The sequence below is a fragment of the Stegostoma tigrinum genome, chromosome 1 (genome assembly GCF_030684315.1).
Source record: "Stegostoma tigrinum isolate sSteTig4 chromosome 1, sSteTig4.hap1, whole genome shotgun sequence".
Classification (NCBI taxonomy): Eukaryota; Metazoa; Chordata; class Chondrichthyes; order Orectolobiformes; family Stegostomatidae; genus Stegostoma; species Stegostoma tigrinum.
In genome coordinates, this window is record NC_081354.1 from 75,503,542 (window position 1) to 75,525,725 (window position 22,184).

At 39.4% G+C, this 22,184-nt stretch overlaps 1 protein-coding gene across 1 annotated transcript in view; it reads right to left on the reverse strand.

The window, feature by feature from the left end:
• LOC125456730 (transmembrane protein 144-like) overlaps positions 1-22,184 on the reverse strand; it is a 65,714-nt gene that overhangs the window by 32,125 nt on the left and 11,405 nt on the right. Inside the window, exons 5-7 of the mRNA XM_059647320.1 lie at positions 14,917-14,997; positions 9,257-9,353; positions 510-592 (exon numbers count right to left, since the gene is read on the reverse strand). Coding sequence (XP_059503303.1) covers positions 510-592; positions 9,257-9,353; positions 14,917-14,997 — 261 coding nt within the window. The remainder of the gene's footprint in view (positions 1-509; positions 593-9,256; positions 9,354-14,916; positions 14,998-22,184) is intronic.

Sequence of the window (22,184 nt, forward strand, 5' to 3'; positions counted from 1 at the left end):
TGGCATTCAGAACAAAGCTGGCCACTTGATTTACACCTTATCCATTAGTTCAAACAAATTTTATCCATTACAACAACACTGTGACAGCAGTAGAGTCCATTTAGAAGAAACATCATGGCAACTCATCATGACATCTTAGGTAATATCTTTGAAAACTCTGACCTCTATGCCCTGGGGGGCACGTTTATGGGAACACCACTACATGCATATTTGTCACCAAGGGATACAGTATCCTGGTTTGAAAAAGTATTGTTGTTTCTTCATTGCTTGCTGGATCAAAATCTTTGACCCCCTACATTGTGAATGCAATTTTTTAAGAAGGTCATTATTTTTTCAAGGGCAAGTAGAGAGTTGTGGATAACAATGGCAACAATGCCCAATAAATGATTTAAAAAGGTGATGTAAGGTGAACAATCCCTTTGAACTATTTATTTCTAAGTAGGCTCCATAAATATGAACTATGAAATTACTCAGCAATACAGCCAATGGTATATATTTGTTGAGCTTACACCAGTTTCTTTTGTAGTGGATTGAGATTATCAGTCCAGCAAGCATCTCCTCGTTTAGTTGAAGTTTCCTCTAATGATAAAGGCTGTCAAAAAGATAAGAGTAACTATTAACACATACCAGACTTCCTGTGTTCATTAATATTATATTCATATTTGGTTGTGGAATAATTGTAATATCCCTCAACTTACTGCTGACACCAAACTGGAGTGTGACTGTTAGTTGTGAGGAAGGTGCAAGGACGGTTCAAAATGATTCAGACAAGCTATTTAAATGGGCTGGAACATGATAGAAGGAATATAATGTACAAGTGTGAAGCTACACACATTTTTTAAAAATGTAGTTTTTTTTACTAATGATGAGAGGTTGGAAAGTGTAGGTGTCTAAGGAATCTGTGTGACCCTGGCTATGAGTTGCTAAAAGCTAGCATGCAGGTACAGCAAGTAAATTAGCACAGCAAATAGTATGTTAGCAGTCATTTCAAAGAGATTTTAACACAGAAATGCAGATTTTTTGATGTAATTCTATTGATCCTTGCTGAGACAGCTTGGGGACTGATGTCCTTTTTGTCTAAGGAAGGATATTCTTGCCAGTCAGAGTTCACTAGAGATTCCGCTGAATTTGGCAGGTCTGCTTGATCAGAAATGATTCAGGAAACTTGGTCTGCATCTTGCACAATTTCAAAGAATAAGATGTAATCTCAGTTAAATTTACGAAGTTTTTACAAGGAATGATTAGGTCTGTATAATTAGGAAGTTTTCTCTGACCGATGACTCTAAAGCCAGGAAACATACCCTCAGGATAAAGAATTGAGAGGAAGAGGTTAATTTTTTTCAGTCAGACTGGTGAATCTTTAGAACTCTCTAACCCAGAGATTCGTGAAAACTCAGTGATCGAGCAGGCCCAAGGCAGAAATAAATAGATTTCTGGAAATCAATTACATCCAGAGATTTAGACATATGGTTGCAGAAATTGGCATTGAATAGATGATCAGCCATGATCTGGAATGGCATTGGCAGGTTGGATTAGTGAGTTACTTTTGTTCCTACATCAAATGAAAGTTTCCTTGTATTACAACATCACAGCTGTACAAGATGATAGACCAAACTAAAGTCACCAAATGGATTGAAAACCAATATCCAGAATATTCTAACAATGCACTCTGTTTTAAAATTCAGTTTCTCAATATCTAAGTTGTAGCTGTAAATAGTAAACAACATTACCAAATAATGCACATTTATTCTGTTTAATAGCTTGAGAGTGTGAGCACCTTGAGCTTTTAAATGTCATATCACACATGAATATTGATCTATTTTACTGTTGCACAAGACAGATTGGAAATGTGCAATTCCCATTTATCACTGCTCAATTTTACACTCTAAACATATAACAATATCATTATAATTTAATAAATTAAAAGATAATTCCCTTCTACAATCAACTAAATAATTTGGATTACCAACTCTCATTTGATGTAATTCTGGATGTTTGATCAACTGTTAGTTGCCTGCTGTTTACAAATGATTTGCAAGCAGTGAGTTTCCTATATATGTTGGCTTGGCATCCAGGAAATAAGATGGTTCCTTGAGTGGAAGCAAAGAATGTGCACAATGAGCAATCCACAGGCACGAGTTAACAAAGTAGTGAGGGCTTGGGGAAGAATTAGTTAATGAGACACATACAAACATATGAACAATGATCAAGCATAGACCACTCGGCTCTTTGTTGAGGTTAAAAATCAGATCAGCTCTACATTCCTCTATGTCCCCAATAATCATTCATCCCCTCAGTAATCAAAAATCCATTATCTTTTGGGAAGAGAATTCTAATCCTCAGAAAGAATAAAAATGTTTCTTCACCTCTGCCTTAAATGCATAAACATGAGCATGCTTCCAATGCATAAACATTCTTCTGCAAAGACAGTGACCAGTACAACACACAGTACTCCAATTGCAGTCCCACCAATGCCCTGCATAGCTGAAGTATAACTTTCTTACCCTTGCGTTCAATTTCCCTTGCAATAAACTATAAAATTCTATTAATGTTTCTGATTACTTGTTGTAGCAGCATGCTAACCTTCTGTGATTCATTCACATTATGACACTCAGATCTGTGTATCTCAGAGCTCTGCAAATTCTCATCATTTGCATACTATGTCTTTTATTCTTTCTGTGCAAATGAATAATTTCACACTTTCCCACATTGTATTCCATTTCCTCGACCTTTGTCCATTCACTTAACCTATATATATCTCTTTGTAAGCTCCTTGTGCTCTTTTCACGACTCACTTTCTTACCTACCTTTGCACCATCAGCAAATTTAGTTACCATGACTTTGATGTCTTCGTTCGAATCATTTATATCAGTTATAAACAGACCTTGAGACAAGACTTCTGTCAACCCATGGAGGAAATGAACAGGAAATAGAGCATCTAGACGTATTTCAGAATTCGACTACATGGAATTCTGAAAGGATTCATGGAGAATGGGATGTCAACAATGAAGGGAATATCTTTTCATTAGACCCAATCTGAAAATTTATCACAGAATTGTTAGGATTAAATAAATTAATAGGATCATGAGATGGAACAATTTTCTGTAAAGGGGCATGTCCAGTCGAGGTGGTGGGAGGAGGGTTGGCGGCAATATGAATAGTGTGCATATTGAATTGTGAGTTTTGGATCATTTAGTCAATGCGGTTGGGTAATATTTCGAAATAGTCGGAGTCCCAATTTTCAGCCAGAGAGTAGTGTTGGTCGTCTTTTAACTGCAGCCTGTTGTTTCTCCAGCTCCCACCATTCTCTGAAGTACTTTCTAAATATTAAAACAGCGACGCCGGATACCCACAATTCTGTGCGAGTAGGAAACCGCTCTATCATGTCAGCGGGCGAAGAGTTAGCGCGTCTGGGTGGCACGACCTCCGAGAAGAGTCGGTGAGGAGGCGGACAGATGGCCCTCAGCAGCCATGCCAGCTTGTGTATGTTTCTCCCTGTTACTCAAGTACATGCCACTCCCAGACATCAGACATGATTGATAACTTGTGTCGTGTAAATTACCCTACGTACATCGAGTAATCACCAAGTCTTCCACAATGTATGATTTCTCCTGTTTAAAAACGCTGAATGGCTCGGTTAACAGGCTGTCATCCTAGTCTTGTCTGATGATTCGTCCCGGTGAACTGTAACGTCAGTCTCTGTCAGGTCCGATGTTCAAAGTCTGAAATAACAGCTGGAAATACTCAGCAGCTCAGTCAGAATCTGTGAAGGAGGAAGTAACATTAATGTTTACCTTTCATCAGAACTGAGAAAATTTAAAGGTGCAACATGTTTTAAGCAAAGGGTCTGATTTCATGCGAAAGTCCGCAAAAATTGAATGACGGAGGATTTGGGTCTTACAGGGTCAAAGGGAATTGTGGTGAGGCAGGAGAGAAACAAAAGCTGTTCCTGGAGGAATAAAGTGTGAAGCTGGATGAACACAGCAGGCCAAGCAGCATCTCAGGAGCACAAAAGCTGACGTTTCGGGCCTAGACCCTTCATCAGAGAGGGGGATGGGGAGAGGGTTCTGAAATAAATAGGGAGAGATGCTGCTTGGCCTGCTGTGTTAATCCAGCTTCACACTTTATTAATATGGATTCTCCAGCATCTGCAGTTCCCATTATTACTGTTCCTAGAGTAGGTATGTTACTAGTACAGATGCAATGTAAAGGACATTGGGATACCCGAGTTAGAAAAGAATAGAGATAACAAAGTGTGGAGCTGGATGAACACAGCAGGCCAAGCAGCATCTTAGGACCATAAAAGCTGACGTTTCGGGAGGGTCTAGGCCCGAAACGTCAGCTTTTGTGCTCCTAAGATGCTGCTTGGCCTGCTGTGTTCATCCAGCTCCACACTTTGTTTTCTCGGATTCTCCAGCATCTGCAGTTCCCATTATCTCTTAGAAAAGAATAAAATCCCTACAGTACAGGGTCAGGCCCTTCAGCCCAACAAGTCCACACACTTGGAGCATCCCACCCAGACCCATCCCCTATAACCCACCTAATCTAAACATCCCTGAACAATACAGGCAATTTAGCTTAGCCAATATACCTACCCATACATCTTTGGACTATGGGAGGAAACTCATGCAGACACGGGGAGAATGTGCAAACTCCACACAGACAGTCGCTCAAAGGTGGAATTGAACTTGGGTCCCTGGTGCTGTGAGGCTGCAGTGCTAACCACTGAGCCACCGTGCCACCTGTAAACGGAATGAAATTAAATGGTGGTGTGGGGGTGGAAACAGAGAAAAGCAAAAAATATGGGGATGGGAGGCAGATGCAGAGTTTAAGTCTGATATTGTTGAAATGAAGAGCTGTTTCTGGAACTTACATTGAAGTTAGAACATTGAACACAGAACATTACAGCATGGTACAGGCCCTTCAGTCAAGAAGTTGTGCTGAACTTTTACCTTAAACCTAAGGTCTATCTAACCTCCACCCCTACGTTATAGTATCATCCACATGCCTGTCCAATAGCTGCTTAAATGCCCCTAATGAGGCCGACTTCACTACCCTCTCCGGCAATGCATTCCATGCCCCTACAACTCTGAGTAAAGAACCTACCTCTGATGTCTCCCTTATATCTACCTTTAAAACCATGACCGCTCATAATAGCGATTTCTGAGGAAAATATCTGCCCACTCTATCTACACCTCTGATCATTTTGTACACCTCTTTCAAGTCACCTCTCATCCTTTGTCGTTCTAAAGAGAAAAGTCCTAGCTCTCTCAACTTTTCCTCATAAGACCTTCTCTCCATTCCAGCAACATCCTGGTAAATCTCCTCTGCACCTTTTCTAACGCTTCCACATCTTTCCTGTAATGAGGCGACCTGAACTGGACACAATACTCCAGATGTGGCTGAACCAGGCTTTTGTATCGCAGGAGCATAACTTCACGGCTCTTGAACTCACCCCCTCTATTAATGAAAGCAAACACACCATATGCCTTCTTAACAACTCTATTCACCTGGGTGGCAGCTCTCAGGGAACTGTGGCCATGAACTCCAAGATCCCTCTGCTTCTCCCACTTCCAACAATCTTCCCGTTAACCCTGTATTCTGCTTTCAACTTGAAATGAATCACCTCACATTTTTCAGGGTTTAACTCCATCTGCCCAGCCCCTGCATACTATCAATGTCCCTTTGTAACCCTAGAACAGCCCTCCGCACCATCCACAACTTGACCCCACCTTCGTATCTCCGCGAACTTGCTAATCCACCTGTCCACTCCTTCATCCAAATCATTTACAAAAATCACAAATAGAAGAGGACCCAGAACAGATCCTGCTGGTACATCACTCGTAACTGAGCACCATGTTGAATATTTTCCATCCATTACCACCCTTTGTCTTCTAAGGGTCAGCCAATTCTGAATCCAATCTGCCTCATTTCCCCCATTCAATGCCTCCTTACATTCTGCATGAACCTACCATGGGGAACCTTGTCAAATGCCTTACCTAAATCCATGTATACCCCATCCACTGCTCCACCTTCATCCACTTGTTTGGTCACTCCTTCAAAGAATTCAATAAGATTTGTGAGGCATAATATACCCCTCACAAATCCGTGCTGACTATCACGAACCAAACTGTGCCTTTCCAAGTGATCATAAATCCTGTCTGTCAGAGCCCTTTCCAATAAGTTGCCCACCACTGATGTAAGGCTAACTGACCTGTAATTTCCAGGGTTATCCCTATTCCCTTTTTTGAACAAGGGAATGACATTTGCCTCTCCCCGATCTTCTGGCACTATACCCGTGGACAGTGAAGACGAAAAGATTATCGCCAAAAGCCCTATGATCTCTTCCCTTGCTTCCAATAGAATCCTTGGATAAATCCCATCAGGCCCCGGGGGACTTCTCTATCTTCAAGTACCTCAAAATTCCTAGTACATCTTCCTTACTAACATCTACCTCCTCTAGCCAACCAACCTGTTCACACTGCCCTCTTCTACAACTAAGTCCCTGTCAGTTGTGAATACTGAAGAAAAGTATTCATTAAGGACCTCTCCTATCTCTTTAGGCTCCATGCACAAATTCCCTTTACAATCCTTGATTGGCCCTACCCTTTATCTGGTCATTCTGAAAGTTGACTGAAATGGTCCAGCAAGCAGGACAGGTTAGTGTGAGGGTAAGGTGGACCATTAAAGTGACAGGTCACTGGAAGCTCAGAGTCCTTCAGGCAGATTCAATGGAGGCATTCTCAAAGTGGCCACTCAATTTGGTCTTGGTCTCCCTGAAGCAGAACAGATCCCATTTTGAGCAACAAATCTGAGTGATTAAATTAAAGAAGTACATGTAATGATTCCTGTAGCGAGGACTATTTACAGCATTGCGCGGTGATGAGTGGAGAGGTGAAATTATAGCTGCACCAGCTCCTGTGTTTGCGTGCTGTCGGGGTTTTGGGGGTGATCGGGAGCGTTCAGAAAGGGTAGGGGATGCTGTATTCAGTGGTAGTATTGCGCTAGATGTGGCTAAAAATGATCCATGGAACATTGAGTATGATGGGATGCAAGGCGAATGCAAGGATAGCACTATCATTCTGGAAGGGAGGAAAGGGGGGAGTGCGGGAAATATGGCAGAGTACAGTTGAAGGTGCCATCCATCCAGGCAAACTATGTGCACATAATCACCCCACTGAGATAATACGGCAGTTTCATTTTGGCAGAGAATTGTAGGTATCCAGTATCACCATTGCAAAGTGGGCAATCCTCCTTTAAGGAAAGGGTAAGATATTTCAGGCATACTGGTGTGGAGGATTGCTTCAATGGAACAAATATAACAGGGACGGAGGAACTTGGAGGATTGAGTGGGGTCCTTACAGAATGCAGCATGTGAGGAAATACACTTCGGATCGCCGAGAGAGTCAGGGGACTTACAAGTAACAGCCTAATCAGAAATTGAGATAGTGAGGTCAAAGAAGGGAAGGGTCAGATATCGATTATATAAATTTGACGGAAGGGTGGAATTAGAAGCAAAATTTTCCAATTCATGATTACAGCAGGACAGGATAGTCATCAATATTCTGGTAAAAGCTAAAGGAAGGAGCCTAACATTAAACTAAAATAAGGAATATTCCACATAAAGACAGACCTAGCTAGGAATCAGATACAAAGGGAACACTTTTCATTTGAAATAAGTGAGGATGCTTTTTTTAAAAAATCTTTTGAAGGAGGGCAGTTATCAATAGATGCAATAGAGAGACCTTGGGCTGGGCAGATACAGGATGGAGGTGTGGAAAGATTCAATATTTATAGTGAAAAGGGAAGGTTTGAATTAGGGAATTTGAACCTCTTTAAGTGAAAGGGGTCATTGGTGTCACAGATGTAGTTGGGGAGGGTCAGACCAATAAATGGAGTCAAAGGAGGAAGAATTCAGTTTAATAGAGCAGTGTGTGACTGAAATAATAGATTTGCCAGGAAAGCCCTGTTTATGGATCATGGCAAGGAGGTAGAAACTTTATGGTGTTGGGTATTTCTGAGGTAAGAAGCTGTGGAGGGAAAGGCACCAGAAGTTACTGCAGTAAGCAACTGCTCTGGAAACAGTAGCTTGATGTGCAGTGATGGGTGGGCTCATATTTTCAGGGGAGGGGAACGGAGGAGGGGTTTGGCCTCCACCAGGTAGGAGTCAGTTTGCCAGGTTTTATGTTCAATGGCAACACTATAAGTCAAAAGAACTTCTTTTAAAAATAGATAAATTTCACTACCACATTTCTTAGAAAGCAACCATTAAATTTTGTATTTGAGAGGAAATGAATGGGAATCTGGATCAGAAATACAGCAAGCCATCCCTCTAATGAAAGGGATCAATATCATAGTATTATACAGGCGACAGAAATGAAATGATTGTTTATTAACCTCTTTTAATTTAAAGAAACCTCTAACCTGCAAAATTAATTCCCAGTGGATTGTTTCTGGCTCTTTTGTGTACGATTGTTAAATGTATTTTCTTTTTGTTTAATGTTTCTGATCTTCTACATTGTTCATTAGAAATGGATTGGCATTTTTAGTATGTAATTATCAGATTCTGAGAGTGATACTTTGCATATTTTAAGTCAAACAAGATGCATTAGGAATGTTGTGACTACCCTGTATAAGCTAATACTTAAATAAAATATTCTTGGCTGATGACCTTTGAGAAAAGGGAAACTTGTCTACAATATCTGGACAATAAAATAGCAGATTGGATTGCACAAATATCATAGAATCCAACCAATTCTTAAACAGTTGTGTGATCTGTAGTGCCAGTTACTATTGTGGTGGTGAAGATAAACAAAATACTATTTGATGATTTCACTTCTAGTCACGTAAAAGTATGTGGTCAAACTCAGTGAAGCAGACCCTAGGAACAAAAGGAGCTCTTTTAATTTTCAAATTGGCTTCTACATACATGGATCCAAGAGGAAATGACTGGCAATTAGGGGAATGTTGCTGCTTTATCTCCCCTGCCATAATGGAAGATGGGCATTCGAGTTTCCTGCCAAATGGAGCAAATTATTAAGATGTGACTATTAGTGATACTTGTCCCTCCTGCCTAATAGAAACCAGGTGTCCACTTATTGACTTGAGATCAGGGCTACAAGCGCACCACTGACACCTATTCCTCTATACCTGCCTTCATTGCTTCCTAAAGAAATTCAGGGGATACATATACTTTATGTCATTTCTTTCATACTGCAAGTTTACTTAAAGATGTAATCACACCCATTTTCCATACCTGCAGAGCTTCCATTTCATTGTCCTCTATTAAGGGAGACTTATCCTCTGGTGGCAGTTCTTTACTCTCAGTTTTCACAAAAATAAGAATTCCAGCGCTGAAATGAGTTAGAATACTAAGTTTGAAATCTGTCATTATGCTCCTGAAAAGATTTTGGCTTGGATTTTGCAGTAAGAATTAAGGTGAGGCTAACACTCCTTCACTGTTCTGAAGCAGTAAAACTGATTTCTAATAACCACATGTGGATCTAATTGCAGATATCAGGAGGCTGCATTCTAAGCTGCCTTGCTTCTCCATCAGCCTTGCTACACCAGTATCTTGCTGAGGGATTCTGCAAATACATGAAGGGATCTGAAAGTATAGTATATACCCACTAGACGTACAGAAATAATGAGACATATCCATTCTAGTGTCAGTGATTTATATATACTGTGATAAATCAAAGTCAATAAATTTATGTAACCTCAAAATTAACATGTACAATGTGGAGTACCATACCTTCAAATTTCAATTGTTTATTACTCTTTTTAAAATCTGTATTACATTCCTGTCTTTCCTTCTTTACCTTTATTTCATTATTTATACATAACTTGGCTTTGCATTAACTATTCAGACTTACACTTTCTGGCTCCGGACACTGAGTGCCGCAATAATGATTCATTAAACTGATGGGTTAATGGAATGGTTGACTGCCCGTTCACACAGTTCAGATTTACTGTAGCTGGTGTTGCACCAAAGTGGATTTCTATTCACTGTAAGGTCAGTGAGAAGGTCTGTTGACAAGTAGACATACAGGGAATGCTAGAATAATCGGTTCACTGCTGACTGCAAAATCCAGGCCTTATTTTTCATTAGGAATACCCAACATACATTGCTGATTTACATAGACACATTATGATCTGTTAGTCTTAAAATTAACTGTCTCCTTATATTTAAATAGATTTGCAATCTATGATGCCTGACTAGCTACACAAGTCACTGCAGCTCACATTAAATACATTGGCTATGTACCTCTTTGAAAATTTTCTAATAGATAAACACAGTAATTAACTCTAAGATTTTCTATTGAGTAGCATTTTCCTAAAATTGACAGTTCCAGAATTTTTCTTAAAGTTAAAGCATTTGAATGAATAATCCCCTTGAACAGATATATTTTAATCTTGCTTTCATTGTAATCTTTCCGCATTACAATGATGTACTTCCCAGTCCATCATCAGCCACAAGACACTTTCTTTAACCGGAAATTATGGTGGAATTCAGAAAACATCAGACGTCCATCTCTACCACTCATTCATTCAACTGCACTAAAACTGCAAGTATGGACAATGCACACAAGAACCGTTGACATACAGGAAAGAATCCTTTGGTTAAATAATTATTTGGAGAGACAGAGGAATCGGTGGTTGTTCTTTTTATACAAAAGATCAAAAAGAGATTTTATGGTGGTGTTTTGATAAGAGTAAACAAAAATGGACAGCTTCCAGTCAGTAATGAGGGATATAAATTTTAGTGGTAAAAGAACCCAAGGGGACATAACTGAAGATTTCAAGGGGACTGAAGATTTATGTGTACTCCACCAGCTGTCCTGATCATCCCCTTAAAAATCCTACGATCTTGTTTGTATGAGCTCTCCTCATTCTATCGCAGAGTATGTTTGCCCGTGTTAAATATCATGTTATGTCTTCTTATTTCATCAGCCTATACCTCAAGAAGTATATCACTATCCACTAATAGTTTACTGCAGCTCATTGACATATGTCATTTGCAAACTTTTAAATCATGTCTTGAATACCCTAAACCAGACACCAAAAAGATCAGTAGTTATTCAAGTGACCCTTTGGGCACTCTTTCCATACTTCTAATCTCAAAAACCGTGGCTATCTCTTAATTTCCACCCTATCCAGCATCTTCGGAATCATATATGTTCCAATGAGACTATACCTCATTCTTCTAAACTCCGAAGTAAAAGCTCAATTTCTTCAACCCCTCCTCACAGGGCAAACCTCTCATAGGAACAAACTAGTGAACCTTCTCTGTACTGCCTCCAATGCAAATACGTCCTGCCTTCAATATGGACACCACCAAAACATTATGCATACTCCAGTACGGACTCACCAAAGCCCAATACATTTGTTGCAAGACTTCTTTGTACTTGTACTTGCTTTCAATAATGGTTAACATACTAGTTTTGTATCCATGCTGCCACTCTCCATTTAATCAATGGGCTCTTATTTGGCTTTGAGTCTGTTACGTGGTGTTTGTAAAATGCCTTTTGAAAGTCTGCTTACATAACATAAATGGCACAACTTAGATTGACTCAATCAATTATTTTGTCTAACAATTCATCAAGTTGCTCAAGCATGATTTTCTTTAAACAAAAGCACCTGATTTATTTTATTAGCCTACCTGTTTCTACATATCAATCAATTTTGACCTGGATTGTTATCTCTAAGTTCATCCCCACCCACCTTTCTTCTCTCATTGGAGCATGTCTACACTGTCATCAAACCATTTTCTCTTTGAGCAGTCGCCTGTTGTGCTTACAGTTTTGATTGCAATCCAAGAAACAAACTATGGATGCTGGAAATCTGAAATAAAAGCAGAAATTGCTGGAGAAAGTCAGCATTTGTAGAGAGAAATAGAGCCAATGTTTCAGTTTCAGTGGCCCTTCTTCAGGACTGGATTGCAATGAACCTGGGCCAAATTGTTTTTTCTCTGAGTTATTCTGAACAAAGTTCATCATTCAGTAGTTCTAGAATCTAACTGCAACTTTACTTCTCCAACCCCTTTCCAGTGATAAAATATTGATTTCATCAATACTTCCAACTATCACTTATTCTATATCTTCACTGCATTCCTGGTAGCAAAGGCTCTATAGTTCCAATCCTCTGCATCTTTGGACATGTTATTGCCATTATATTCAAGTCTCACCGAGCACCTTGTACCTGCCAATTACCAAACTGCTTTTTTTAATCACACTATAATACATTTCAATTGGATCTTAGGTGTTTTTACATTCCTCACCTCTTTCAACCCCCTATTTGAACTACTCTTTACTCTTGCACTATTTACCTCTCCAACTCTTCTGTGTTTTTGTCTAATGTTTCATCCCAGTACTTAACCCTCCTGCTAAATTAGTTCTATCTGTACAAGTTAACCATTCTATGAGGTTATTGACCTCAGCTATGTCAAAGTACAGCCTTTTTATTTTGAACAATTTCTGCATTTTCCAGGCATGGCACCAGTATGCCAAGGATCTGAAAATCTCTGTCATGCACCATTTCTCCAGTAACATGTCTTTCCTATTTTCACTAGCTCATGCAACTCTGGGTACATAGAACATAGAAGATTACAGCGCAGTACAGGCCCTTCAGCCCTTGATGTTGCGCCGACTGTGAAACCAATCTGAAGCCCATCTAACCTACACTATTCCATTATCATCCATATGTTTATCCAATGACCATTTAAATGCCCTTAAAGTTGGCTATTAGCCAAATATCCCAAGAATGCCCCCATATTTGATCCACAAACCTCAAATGAGGGAAGTTGGGCTTCAGTTTACTTTTATAGATGTACCATAGAAAGCATCTTATCCAGATGCACCAAAGCCTGGTATGGCAACTGCTGTGGCCAAGACTGCAAAAAAATTAGACAGTTGTGAACGCAGCCCAGTACTATCACAAAAACCAGCCTTCCTTCCATTGACTCTGTCTACACTTCCCGCTGCTTTGGGAAAGCAGCCAACGTAATCAAAGATCCCTGATAATGGGAACTGCAGATGCTGGAGAATCCAAGATAACAAAGTGTGGAGCTGGATGAACACTGCAGGCCAAGCAGCATCTCAGGAGCACAAAAGCTGACATTTCGGGCCTAGACCCTTCATCAGAGAGCTCCACACTTGTTATCTTGTAATCAAAGATCCCTCCCACTCTTGTTATAATCCATAGGAATCCACAAGCAGGAGAAAGCAATTGAATTTCCAACATGCTCCACCATTCAATAAGATCTAGCCTTGTCTCAATTCCATTTTCCTGTCTTTACTCCACAACTTTTATTGATTTTGCCTGTCCAAAATCTGTCTAACCCAGCCTTGAATAAATTTAAAGTCCAAGCTATCGCCACCTTTGATGAAGAGAATTCTGCACTCTATTTACCCACTGAAAGAAAAAAAAGTTCTCCTCAACTGTGCTAAAGAAGCGGTCTCTTGTTAAACTATGTCCCTTAGTTTTGGCCTCCCCCACAAGAGGAAACAATCTCCTGCTATATTCTCTATCCAGACTCCTCAAGGTCTTATATGTTTCAATATGAACTCTCACTACTCCTTCTAAACTCAATGGATACGAACCTAACCTGTTCAATCATCCTTCTTAAGACAAGTCCTTAATTCCAGGAATGAGTTGAACAAATCTTCTCCGAACTGCTTCAAAATCTTTTGGTTTCAAATAAGGAGACTAAAACTGCATACAATATTACAACATTGTGACCAACGCCCTGCAGCAAAATATCTCTACTGTTATATTTCATTGACAATGCAATAAATCACATTTTTCCATTTGCCCTCCTGATCACTTGTTCCACAAACCCCACATCTCGCTGTATCACCAGTTCTTCTACTCTCTCTATTTAAATAGTATACTGCCTTTCTACTCTTGCTTGGGAAATGGACAAGTTCACATTCATCTGTGTTACACTCCATTATTTATTTGTTTCTTCACTCACCTAACCTGTTTACATCCCTTTGCAGACAACCTATCTCCTCTGACAACTTATTTTCCTACCCACATGCTGTCAGTACATTTAGCTACTGTACATTTTGCCTGTCATTCGGGTCACTGATATAGATTGGAAACAGTAGAGGATCCAGCACAGATCCTTGTGGCATTACACTAGTTATATCTTGAGAACCTGAAAAAAAATACCGTTTATCCCTATTCTTTGCATCCTGATGGCTAACCAATCCCTTATCCATGCTGATATGTTAGCCTCTGTGCTGTATGCTGTTATCTTGTGCAGCAAAGTTTGATAGGTGACCTTATCAAAAACCTTTAGATTACTACCTCTTTGTGGCCCTCCTCTTCCTTCATCGTGCTGTGGATATACTCTAGAATTCAATCCTCCAAAGCCTCAAAAGTCTCATTGATATTCAGCACTGAAAATTAGTTTAAGGGTGTCATACGTCAAGAGGACTCCTATCCTGTCTGCTCTTCTTCCTCTGTCTGATTGCCACCCAGACACTATCTTTTTGGACTCTCTCTAGCTGTGGAGTGACTAGCGTGGAACATGTATTGCAGGATACTGTCAGTCTCCTGCACAGCATACGTAGACTAGAATCACTCCATGTACTCAGAAAAGCTGAACTCCTGTTCAAGCAACATGGAGACACTGCTGGGAAAATGGTTATTCAGTATGTGCAGGAAATGCTGGAGTTTCTATATGACAAGGGAACTGTGGACATCTGGTGTCAGCTGCCCCAGCATTTTTGTTCATTACTGTAATTATTTAAGTATTTATTGCTGTCCATTGGTTTTATTTACACTTATTAAACTGAAACTACCATTCTGGTTACAAGGCAATTCATTTGAACAATTCCAGTGTCTGTGTACACAGATCTGTCTAATATCAACATGGTTCTGTACATCTGTGAAGCTGTCAGTCATTACCTTAAACCTGCTAATGCTGTTCCTATGTAGTTTAAAATAGGACTTGGAACTTTTTGGACATCCAATCCAAACCAGCCAAACCTGAAGAAAGACCATTTTAGACATCTGATCGCATTAAACAGTTGGTATCCTCTTTTGTACAGCACTGAATCACAATATAACAGAGATAATACATCTAGTTAAAGAAAAGCAACTGGCATCTTCATCTAGAAGCAAGCGTTTAAAAAAAATGGCAAAGAACTGCAGCTGTTGTAAATCAGAAGCAAAAGCAGAAATTGCTGGAAAACCTCAGCAGGTCTGGCAGCATCTGTGGAGAGAAATCAGAGTTAATGTTTCAGGTCTGAGGAAGGGTTGATCATACCAAAACACTAAGTCTCATTTCTCTCCAAAGATGTTGCCAGACCTGCTGAGCTTATCCAGCAATTTCTGTTTTGTTTAAAAATAATGAAATCTGTTTTGGCACAAGAATCGTTAACGTTACACATCTCTGAAATGGCCTTCAAGATGAACTAACTTTAAACTAAAATGGAATGTTATAGCCTTCCTGTTATTGCAGGACCGTTGTTAGACTATGATAATCAATGAAAATACAAGAGCTTTAACACAAAGATAGAATTTGTTATCCCATTAATTTTACAGTCCTTCTAATACTTAATATAAATAATACACATACAAGGGAAAATCTTATGCAGCTCTATCATAAGAAATGCAAGAACACCATGTAAGTCTGTACCAGATATTTAGGGAGCTGCCAGGATTTCATCTTTTGATAGGTATTCTGTCTATCTATCAGACTTAGCACCTAGCTGCCACAGGAACAAGAAGACTCAGACTTGATGGGTGACCTCAGTGAGGAATTGTTCCACAGAAGCACAGGAGAGTTGCAACAGGAACCATTTCACCAGTGGGGACATTATACAGCAAACCTTTGGACTGCTTCTGATGCAGTTCAAGTGATTTATCAGAACTAGAGTCTCCATTCAATGTATCTCACGAAAAGACTGTAGGATTACTCTGGCCTGCTGTGTCCTTCACCATATCACGTTGCAGAGAAGGTGTGAAACTATCATCAGATGTAGATAGAGTGCATTCAGCATTCACCTCTTTGGAGGAAGAGGAGCATCCTGATGTCTAGTGATGCCTGCAGTCACAATTTTAGCCTCTCTTATCCAGATATGCTCCATTTGTATAGCTTACATCATTTCAGGCCTCACTTGTAAGGTTTGCACAATTGCATACTTGTAAATTTTGCACCATTGCAAGTTTTCTTTCAAGCTTTCTATGGGTATTTCACATAAAATATTTTAAAAATTCAAACAGAAAGCATCAGTAGTAAGGAACAGTACTAAATAGTCAAGCCAATCCCTTTGCGCAATTAAAGCATTTTCTTCATTTTTTTAGTACTTCCACCTGGTTTTTGCCTCATGGCCTCAGTAGAGTGAGAGGAAAGAAACTTGTTTCCTGCTCTGTGCCCAGATACTCATACCAGATGTCATCTGGATTCTTGAGCCTGTGGTCGTTCAGCTTGTCAGCCCCACCTGCAGATGTGTCAAAGCTGGCTTGGTCATTATAACATAAGGCAATATCAAGTGAGTTGAGGACGACCCACGAGCACTCTCTCCATGTTGCCTTTCAGGGTCCACCCTCACGTCCCTACGAGGTTATTGGAGAGCACTTGCTTGCCTCTCAGCAACCACTGCAGGAATTTGACAGATGCTCTATAAAGCCTCAACCATAATGTGCAGGCCCTAGGTATGAATCAGCATATACTGAGTTACCTGTCACCGTTGATCCTTCATTTTTTCCATGGAGATGCTCAAGAACAAAATGCTCAAGATTTCATGACACCGAACAAAAAAAAATTCTGAAGAAGGATCACTGGACTCAAAATTTTAAATCTGCTTTCTCCCCACTGATGCTGCCAGACCTGCTGAGTTTTTCCAGAATTTCTGTTTTTGTTCCTGATACTTCATTTTATGCATGTGACCTCTGGAAATTCTGTCAGAACCCCAGATATTTCATGAGTTCTTTTTTAGATATTTTCTAATCAACCTCTTGAGAGATGTTATAACACACCTCTGAAGCAGGTAGGACTTGAAGCCAGGCCTGCTAGCTCAGAGGTAGGGACAATACCACTCCCCCTCAATAACTGGCTCACAAGTTCCTTTAGGGTCTGATATATCTAACTGAGCAGAGCCTGAAATGTCTCTGAGGACACTTCATTGCTGACTTTATTTTCAGCATTTAACCTGATCAATTTTTGAAGTATCAGAAATAATGGGAACTGCAGATGCTGGAGAATCCAAGATAATAAAATGTGAGGCTGGACGAACACAGCAGGCCAAGCAGCATCTCAGGAGCACAAAAGCTGACGTTTCGGGCCTTGACCCTTCATGAAGGGGGTCTAGGCCCGAAACGTCAGCTTTTGTGCTCCTGAGATGCTCCTTGGCCTGCTGTGTTCGTCCAGCCTCACATTTTATTATCCAATTTTTGAAGTGCTTCTCAGAACATGCTACCTCTTCTACCTGTGAAACTGGATGGACTGACGTGAGTGTTTCTGCTCTGGTGGAGGGTGTGAGGAATCATGTAACAGTGCATTCTCAAAATGATGCTCCTCCACAGAGGACTCCTCAGGCTTCTCCAATATTTCCTATGCAAGCTTCACCTCTGTACCTATTGGAAATGGAAACATTGAGTTTGAGTTGAATCTAAGTGAAAATGGACTCTGAATTGACATTATGCAGATGATGACATTAAATGTACTGTTGATATCAATTCAACATGTGTGAAAGTTCAGTACCATGTAGCAGTCTATCACCTGGCCTCTAAGCCAACCCCATCTCTCCATCGGCAATGGCTTTACCAGCACCTACTTGCCAATTGCCAGAGTGTCCTTTTCCATCAGGCTTTGGGTGGACGTGAATATCATTCTAGCTTGAGTTTTCTGACTCTTCCTTGTGTTTTAGCTGTTTTCTTCTGCAATGGGAAAATGCAGGGCATGAGTGTGAGGAGTCCAAACGTTGCTGAGGAGGGTGGATGAAAATTAAGGACAGTGACTGTTATTGTAAAATTGTTATTTTTCAACAAATTTGATGAATTAAGCAAATGAGGAACTACCTTACATTTCTGTTTAGTTGTGTATAATTATAAAAAAGCTTTCTGTATTGAAAAATAGCTGTATTGTCCAGTTCAAAAGTGAAGCCTTGAGTTTATAGTTTTATAATGATTCTATGGCCCGCATTAATGTAAACTCAGGCTAAAAAAATATGAAAATGCTTTGAAGTCAAAAAGCTTTTACTCAAGGACAGAGTTATGTTTTGAAATTGTTTAAATCTGTAACTTAAAAGGACATAGCAAGTCCACATATACTACTTTCGAATTTTTTGAGCTTTATGTATTTTGCTGTATCTTGCAATTATATTTTGTAGCCTTAAGTTTTAACATATTTCAGAATGGCGATAAGGTGTGATTCCTGCTAATGTGACTCATTGAAAATCAAAATAAGTCAATCTGGCTTTTGATAAGTAATTTCATTTAATTTGTTTCATGCATCAATAGCAGATATTGTGGAACCACCAACGCTTTGCTTAGTTAAAAGAGGTTGATCGGTTTGGCATTTTCCAGAATATTTTGATAAAATCAACCAGACAATTGGGATTACATGAAATTATTGTGCAGAGGTGATAGGACATGCTTTCAAACAGACACAAAACTTGCTCTGCCAACTAAGAATGGGCACACACTACCTAGCCAATCTGAGATTGATCACATGCCAGTCATGCAGTGCAAAGTCACTTAGAGTTTAGGATAAATAGGAGTAATGGACAGAAAGGAAGAAAAACAGAAGAACAACTTCAGTCAATCGAAGAAAACAATAAAATATGTTCAACAAAGCCAGATGCTGAATGCTGGCATTCCATTCTGAAACAACTGAACCCACTGCCTTATTAAATATTATTTTATGATTTGATAAAATTATAAAAACACACTTTTAAATGAGTCCCATATTTAATCAAAGCTAGGAGACGTTTTAGATTGCCCCTTTCCCAAAACTAATTCAGTCATTTGTAATTGATGTAGATCTTAAAATTACAGTTAATTTGACCCACAAGATATGACATCATATTGCTGTTACTCACAAAATGTTAGAAGTTACATTGTATTAAAAACAGTAAGAACTGAAAAGTCCCCGCTTCAGTGGAGTGAGAAACAAAGTTACTGTTTGAACGGGAAATGTTAACTTTGCTTTTCTCTCTCTGATACAGCCAGAAAATACCAGAGAATTTTCTGTTTTTATTTATAATCCTCAGCATTGGCAGTAACTTGCTTTTATTACAGGTACAATACCATCATGTGTATATTTACTTGCATATCACATGGTGAGGTTTGGCGAAATACATTCAATGTCAACTCCATTGTATGTACAAAAGTAAGATTATTTCAGACTTGTGAGAACCACAAGACTGATAGAGACTGAGGAATGAAAACAGCGGGGCAGTCAGTTAAATGTGAGTGTGAGGGATATCTGTTCAAATGGGAATTTGAGGTGGATGCTGGAGAGGAATTTTTGAAAGCAAGATATGCAGTTCAGACGAGTACTAGATATTTTCTAACCATCCTGTTTAAAAATGCTATTGTGCACCTGTGGAGTAGGTGAGATTTGAATCCAGGCCTCCTGGTCCAGAGGGAGGGACACTGCTACTGCACCACAAGAGACTTTCAGATTAGGGCTATACAGGAGAATGTGATAACTGTTAGCGGAGAATTGTAGATGGTCACCATTGCTAGATCATATGAATTCATTAAGCATTTTCCAGAACTGGATCCAGTTTCTTGGTGCCATACCCCTGCTGTAAGTAGCCTCTAAAATTTGCAGTTTGGTGACAACTTACCGGTCTGCTCATGCCATCCTGATGAAAGAGAAGTCTTTTTCCTCATAACTTGCTACCCTTGGAAGGGAAGTGGTGGGAACCCCACCACTCTTTATTTTCCTAGTGGAATCCTGAATATAATTACTGCTGCCATTGAGTTTTATCTATATCCGTTTCACTAGAACTGCTTCAATGTTTTTTCAGATGTGTCATTTCCAACCACTTGCCCTGATTGTCTGGAGAACACAGATGCGTAATATTGTTGCTCTTGTCAATACGTCATAGAAAGTCATTTCATTGGGTTTGTCATCTGAAGAAATCCCATTGCTCCAGCAGGAAATAAATAGTGCATATTCTGCCATAGTTCTTGAAAATAATCCTAAATGCATCCTGGAAATTCAATGCATGTAATTAGGATTGTATATTTGTTTGTGTTTAAAGATTGGTGAGGCTTTGAAAATATAAATTAACCAATTAGGAAGCAGAAACTTAGACAGAACATTGGTTAACCCCTGAGAAAGAAATAAATCAATAAGTTGAAAACAGATATGATATTTGCTCTGTCTGTGATAACTTTCTCATTTTTGGAGAGAATTATGTGACCATTAAAATGTAGTGCTGATGTGACATTGAATAATAATTGAAGCCACATTAGAAATTGTCCAGTTATGTTCTAGTTCGACTGAATACAAGCCTAAAATGCAATTTTGTGATTCCAAGTACTGATTTAATCTGATTGAATTACTGTATTCTCCAAAGTTAGATGCAGCAGTTCAGAGGTATAATTTGCTTTGGCCCACAATCAGATGTGTGTTGACATACTAAATATTGTGCAAAAACACATTTGATGGGTTTATTGAATATCAAGATGTGATGACTATATACACGTAAAGGAAAAACTATGCAAGTTTAGAACTTAATTTTGTGATTTTTCTCCTTATCAAAGGCTGCAGAAGTCCTTGTTCACAGTGTACAATTGCTATGGAATCATTTCTTTACAAATAAGTCTTTTCCTGATTTTAATCAGTGTGTTAATTAGCAAGGATAATAATCTCTATGATATTACTCGAGCTATGAGCAAACTGGCATAAGATAAATTAAAGATATAAATCTACGGCTAAAAGAATTGGTGTAATAGAAATGGATTTTAATTCTTGGGACACTGGTACCAGGAAAATGGAATTTGTACCATTGGGACTACCTTCAACTATTCCACATTGGGACTGGTGTCCTGAAGAGTTATATAACTGGAGTGACTGCTCACATTACCAAGGAGGTCTTTTTTCTGGTATTGCTCAACATTATAAGCACGAGTGTGTACGTATCTGTCTCCATGGGCAGGTTAGCAGCTGTCGTGTAGAGCCAGGCCCAGCAATAACATTATTGGAGATACCTGCAGATTGGCAGTCGATTGCTGCAACTGTTGATGCTAAGCAACGACAACAAGGGGTGAGAGACCTCAACCTTATTTCAGGTGCTCTTTCCTCTCAGAGGTGCACTGTGTAAAATTGCATGAGAAATTTAATTAGGGATCATGAGGGAAGCATTCTGTAAAACTTCCAAAATCAACACTTCACCAAATTGTGGATGATTCAGCCCATTGTGTTCCTTCACTAGACCTGAAATGTTAAGTCCACTTTCCCTCAGTAGATGCTGCCAGATCTGAGTTTCTCCAGCAATTTCTGTTTCTATTTCAGATTTGCAGTATCTGCAGTCCTTTGGGTTTTTTAGATGTTGAGTGTTCCTTTCAGATGTAAGGGCTTAGGTTTTGTGGTCTTCAATCACAGGATAGTGCTCATCTCTGAATTTAAACAAAACTGTCCATAATGATCGACTGATCTCTATGGCATCGATTTTCTTTCCCTTCCCTGCCAAGTCAGGCTGATCCCCGAGAATTCAGCAACTGTGATGTCATTCAAGCGGAGTAAATGGCCAATTACATTGAAGAATTCTCACAAAGAACAAGCTGGGAAGCAAAATGCACTGATTCACCTTGATTTCTAAATATATTTCATGGGTACTGCAATATTGAATCATACATACAATATCAGAATCTGAAAGATATTTGCTCTGATCATCTTTTAAACAGTGATGTAGCATAAAAACATAACCTTTCATCCATTCAGTGATTTTTAACTGATTGAAATCTGTGAGGACACAAACAGTGCACTATGTAGAGAAGCAGGTAATGACTGTTAGCAATTTCTGTATTTAACTGTGAACTCCAGAAATACTGTCATTTTTAAAGAATCAATGATAGCAAAGGAATGATCTAGGCCAATCTTGAGCACAGAAGGGTAATCCATGCTACCCACCCAGAAACAAAGGGCAGTACAAGTAAATGGTTTACACAATCCAAGTAATCTCAGTAGATCAGAGAAACCCAATTAAACACTT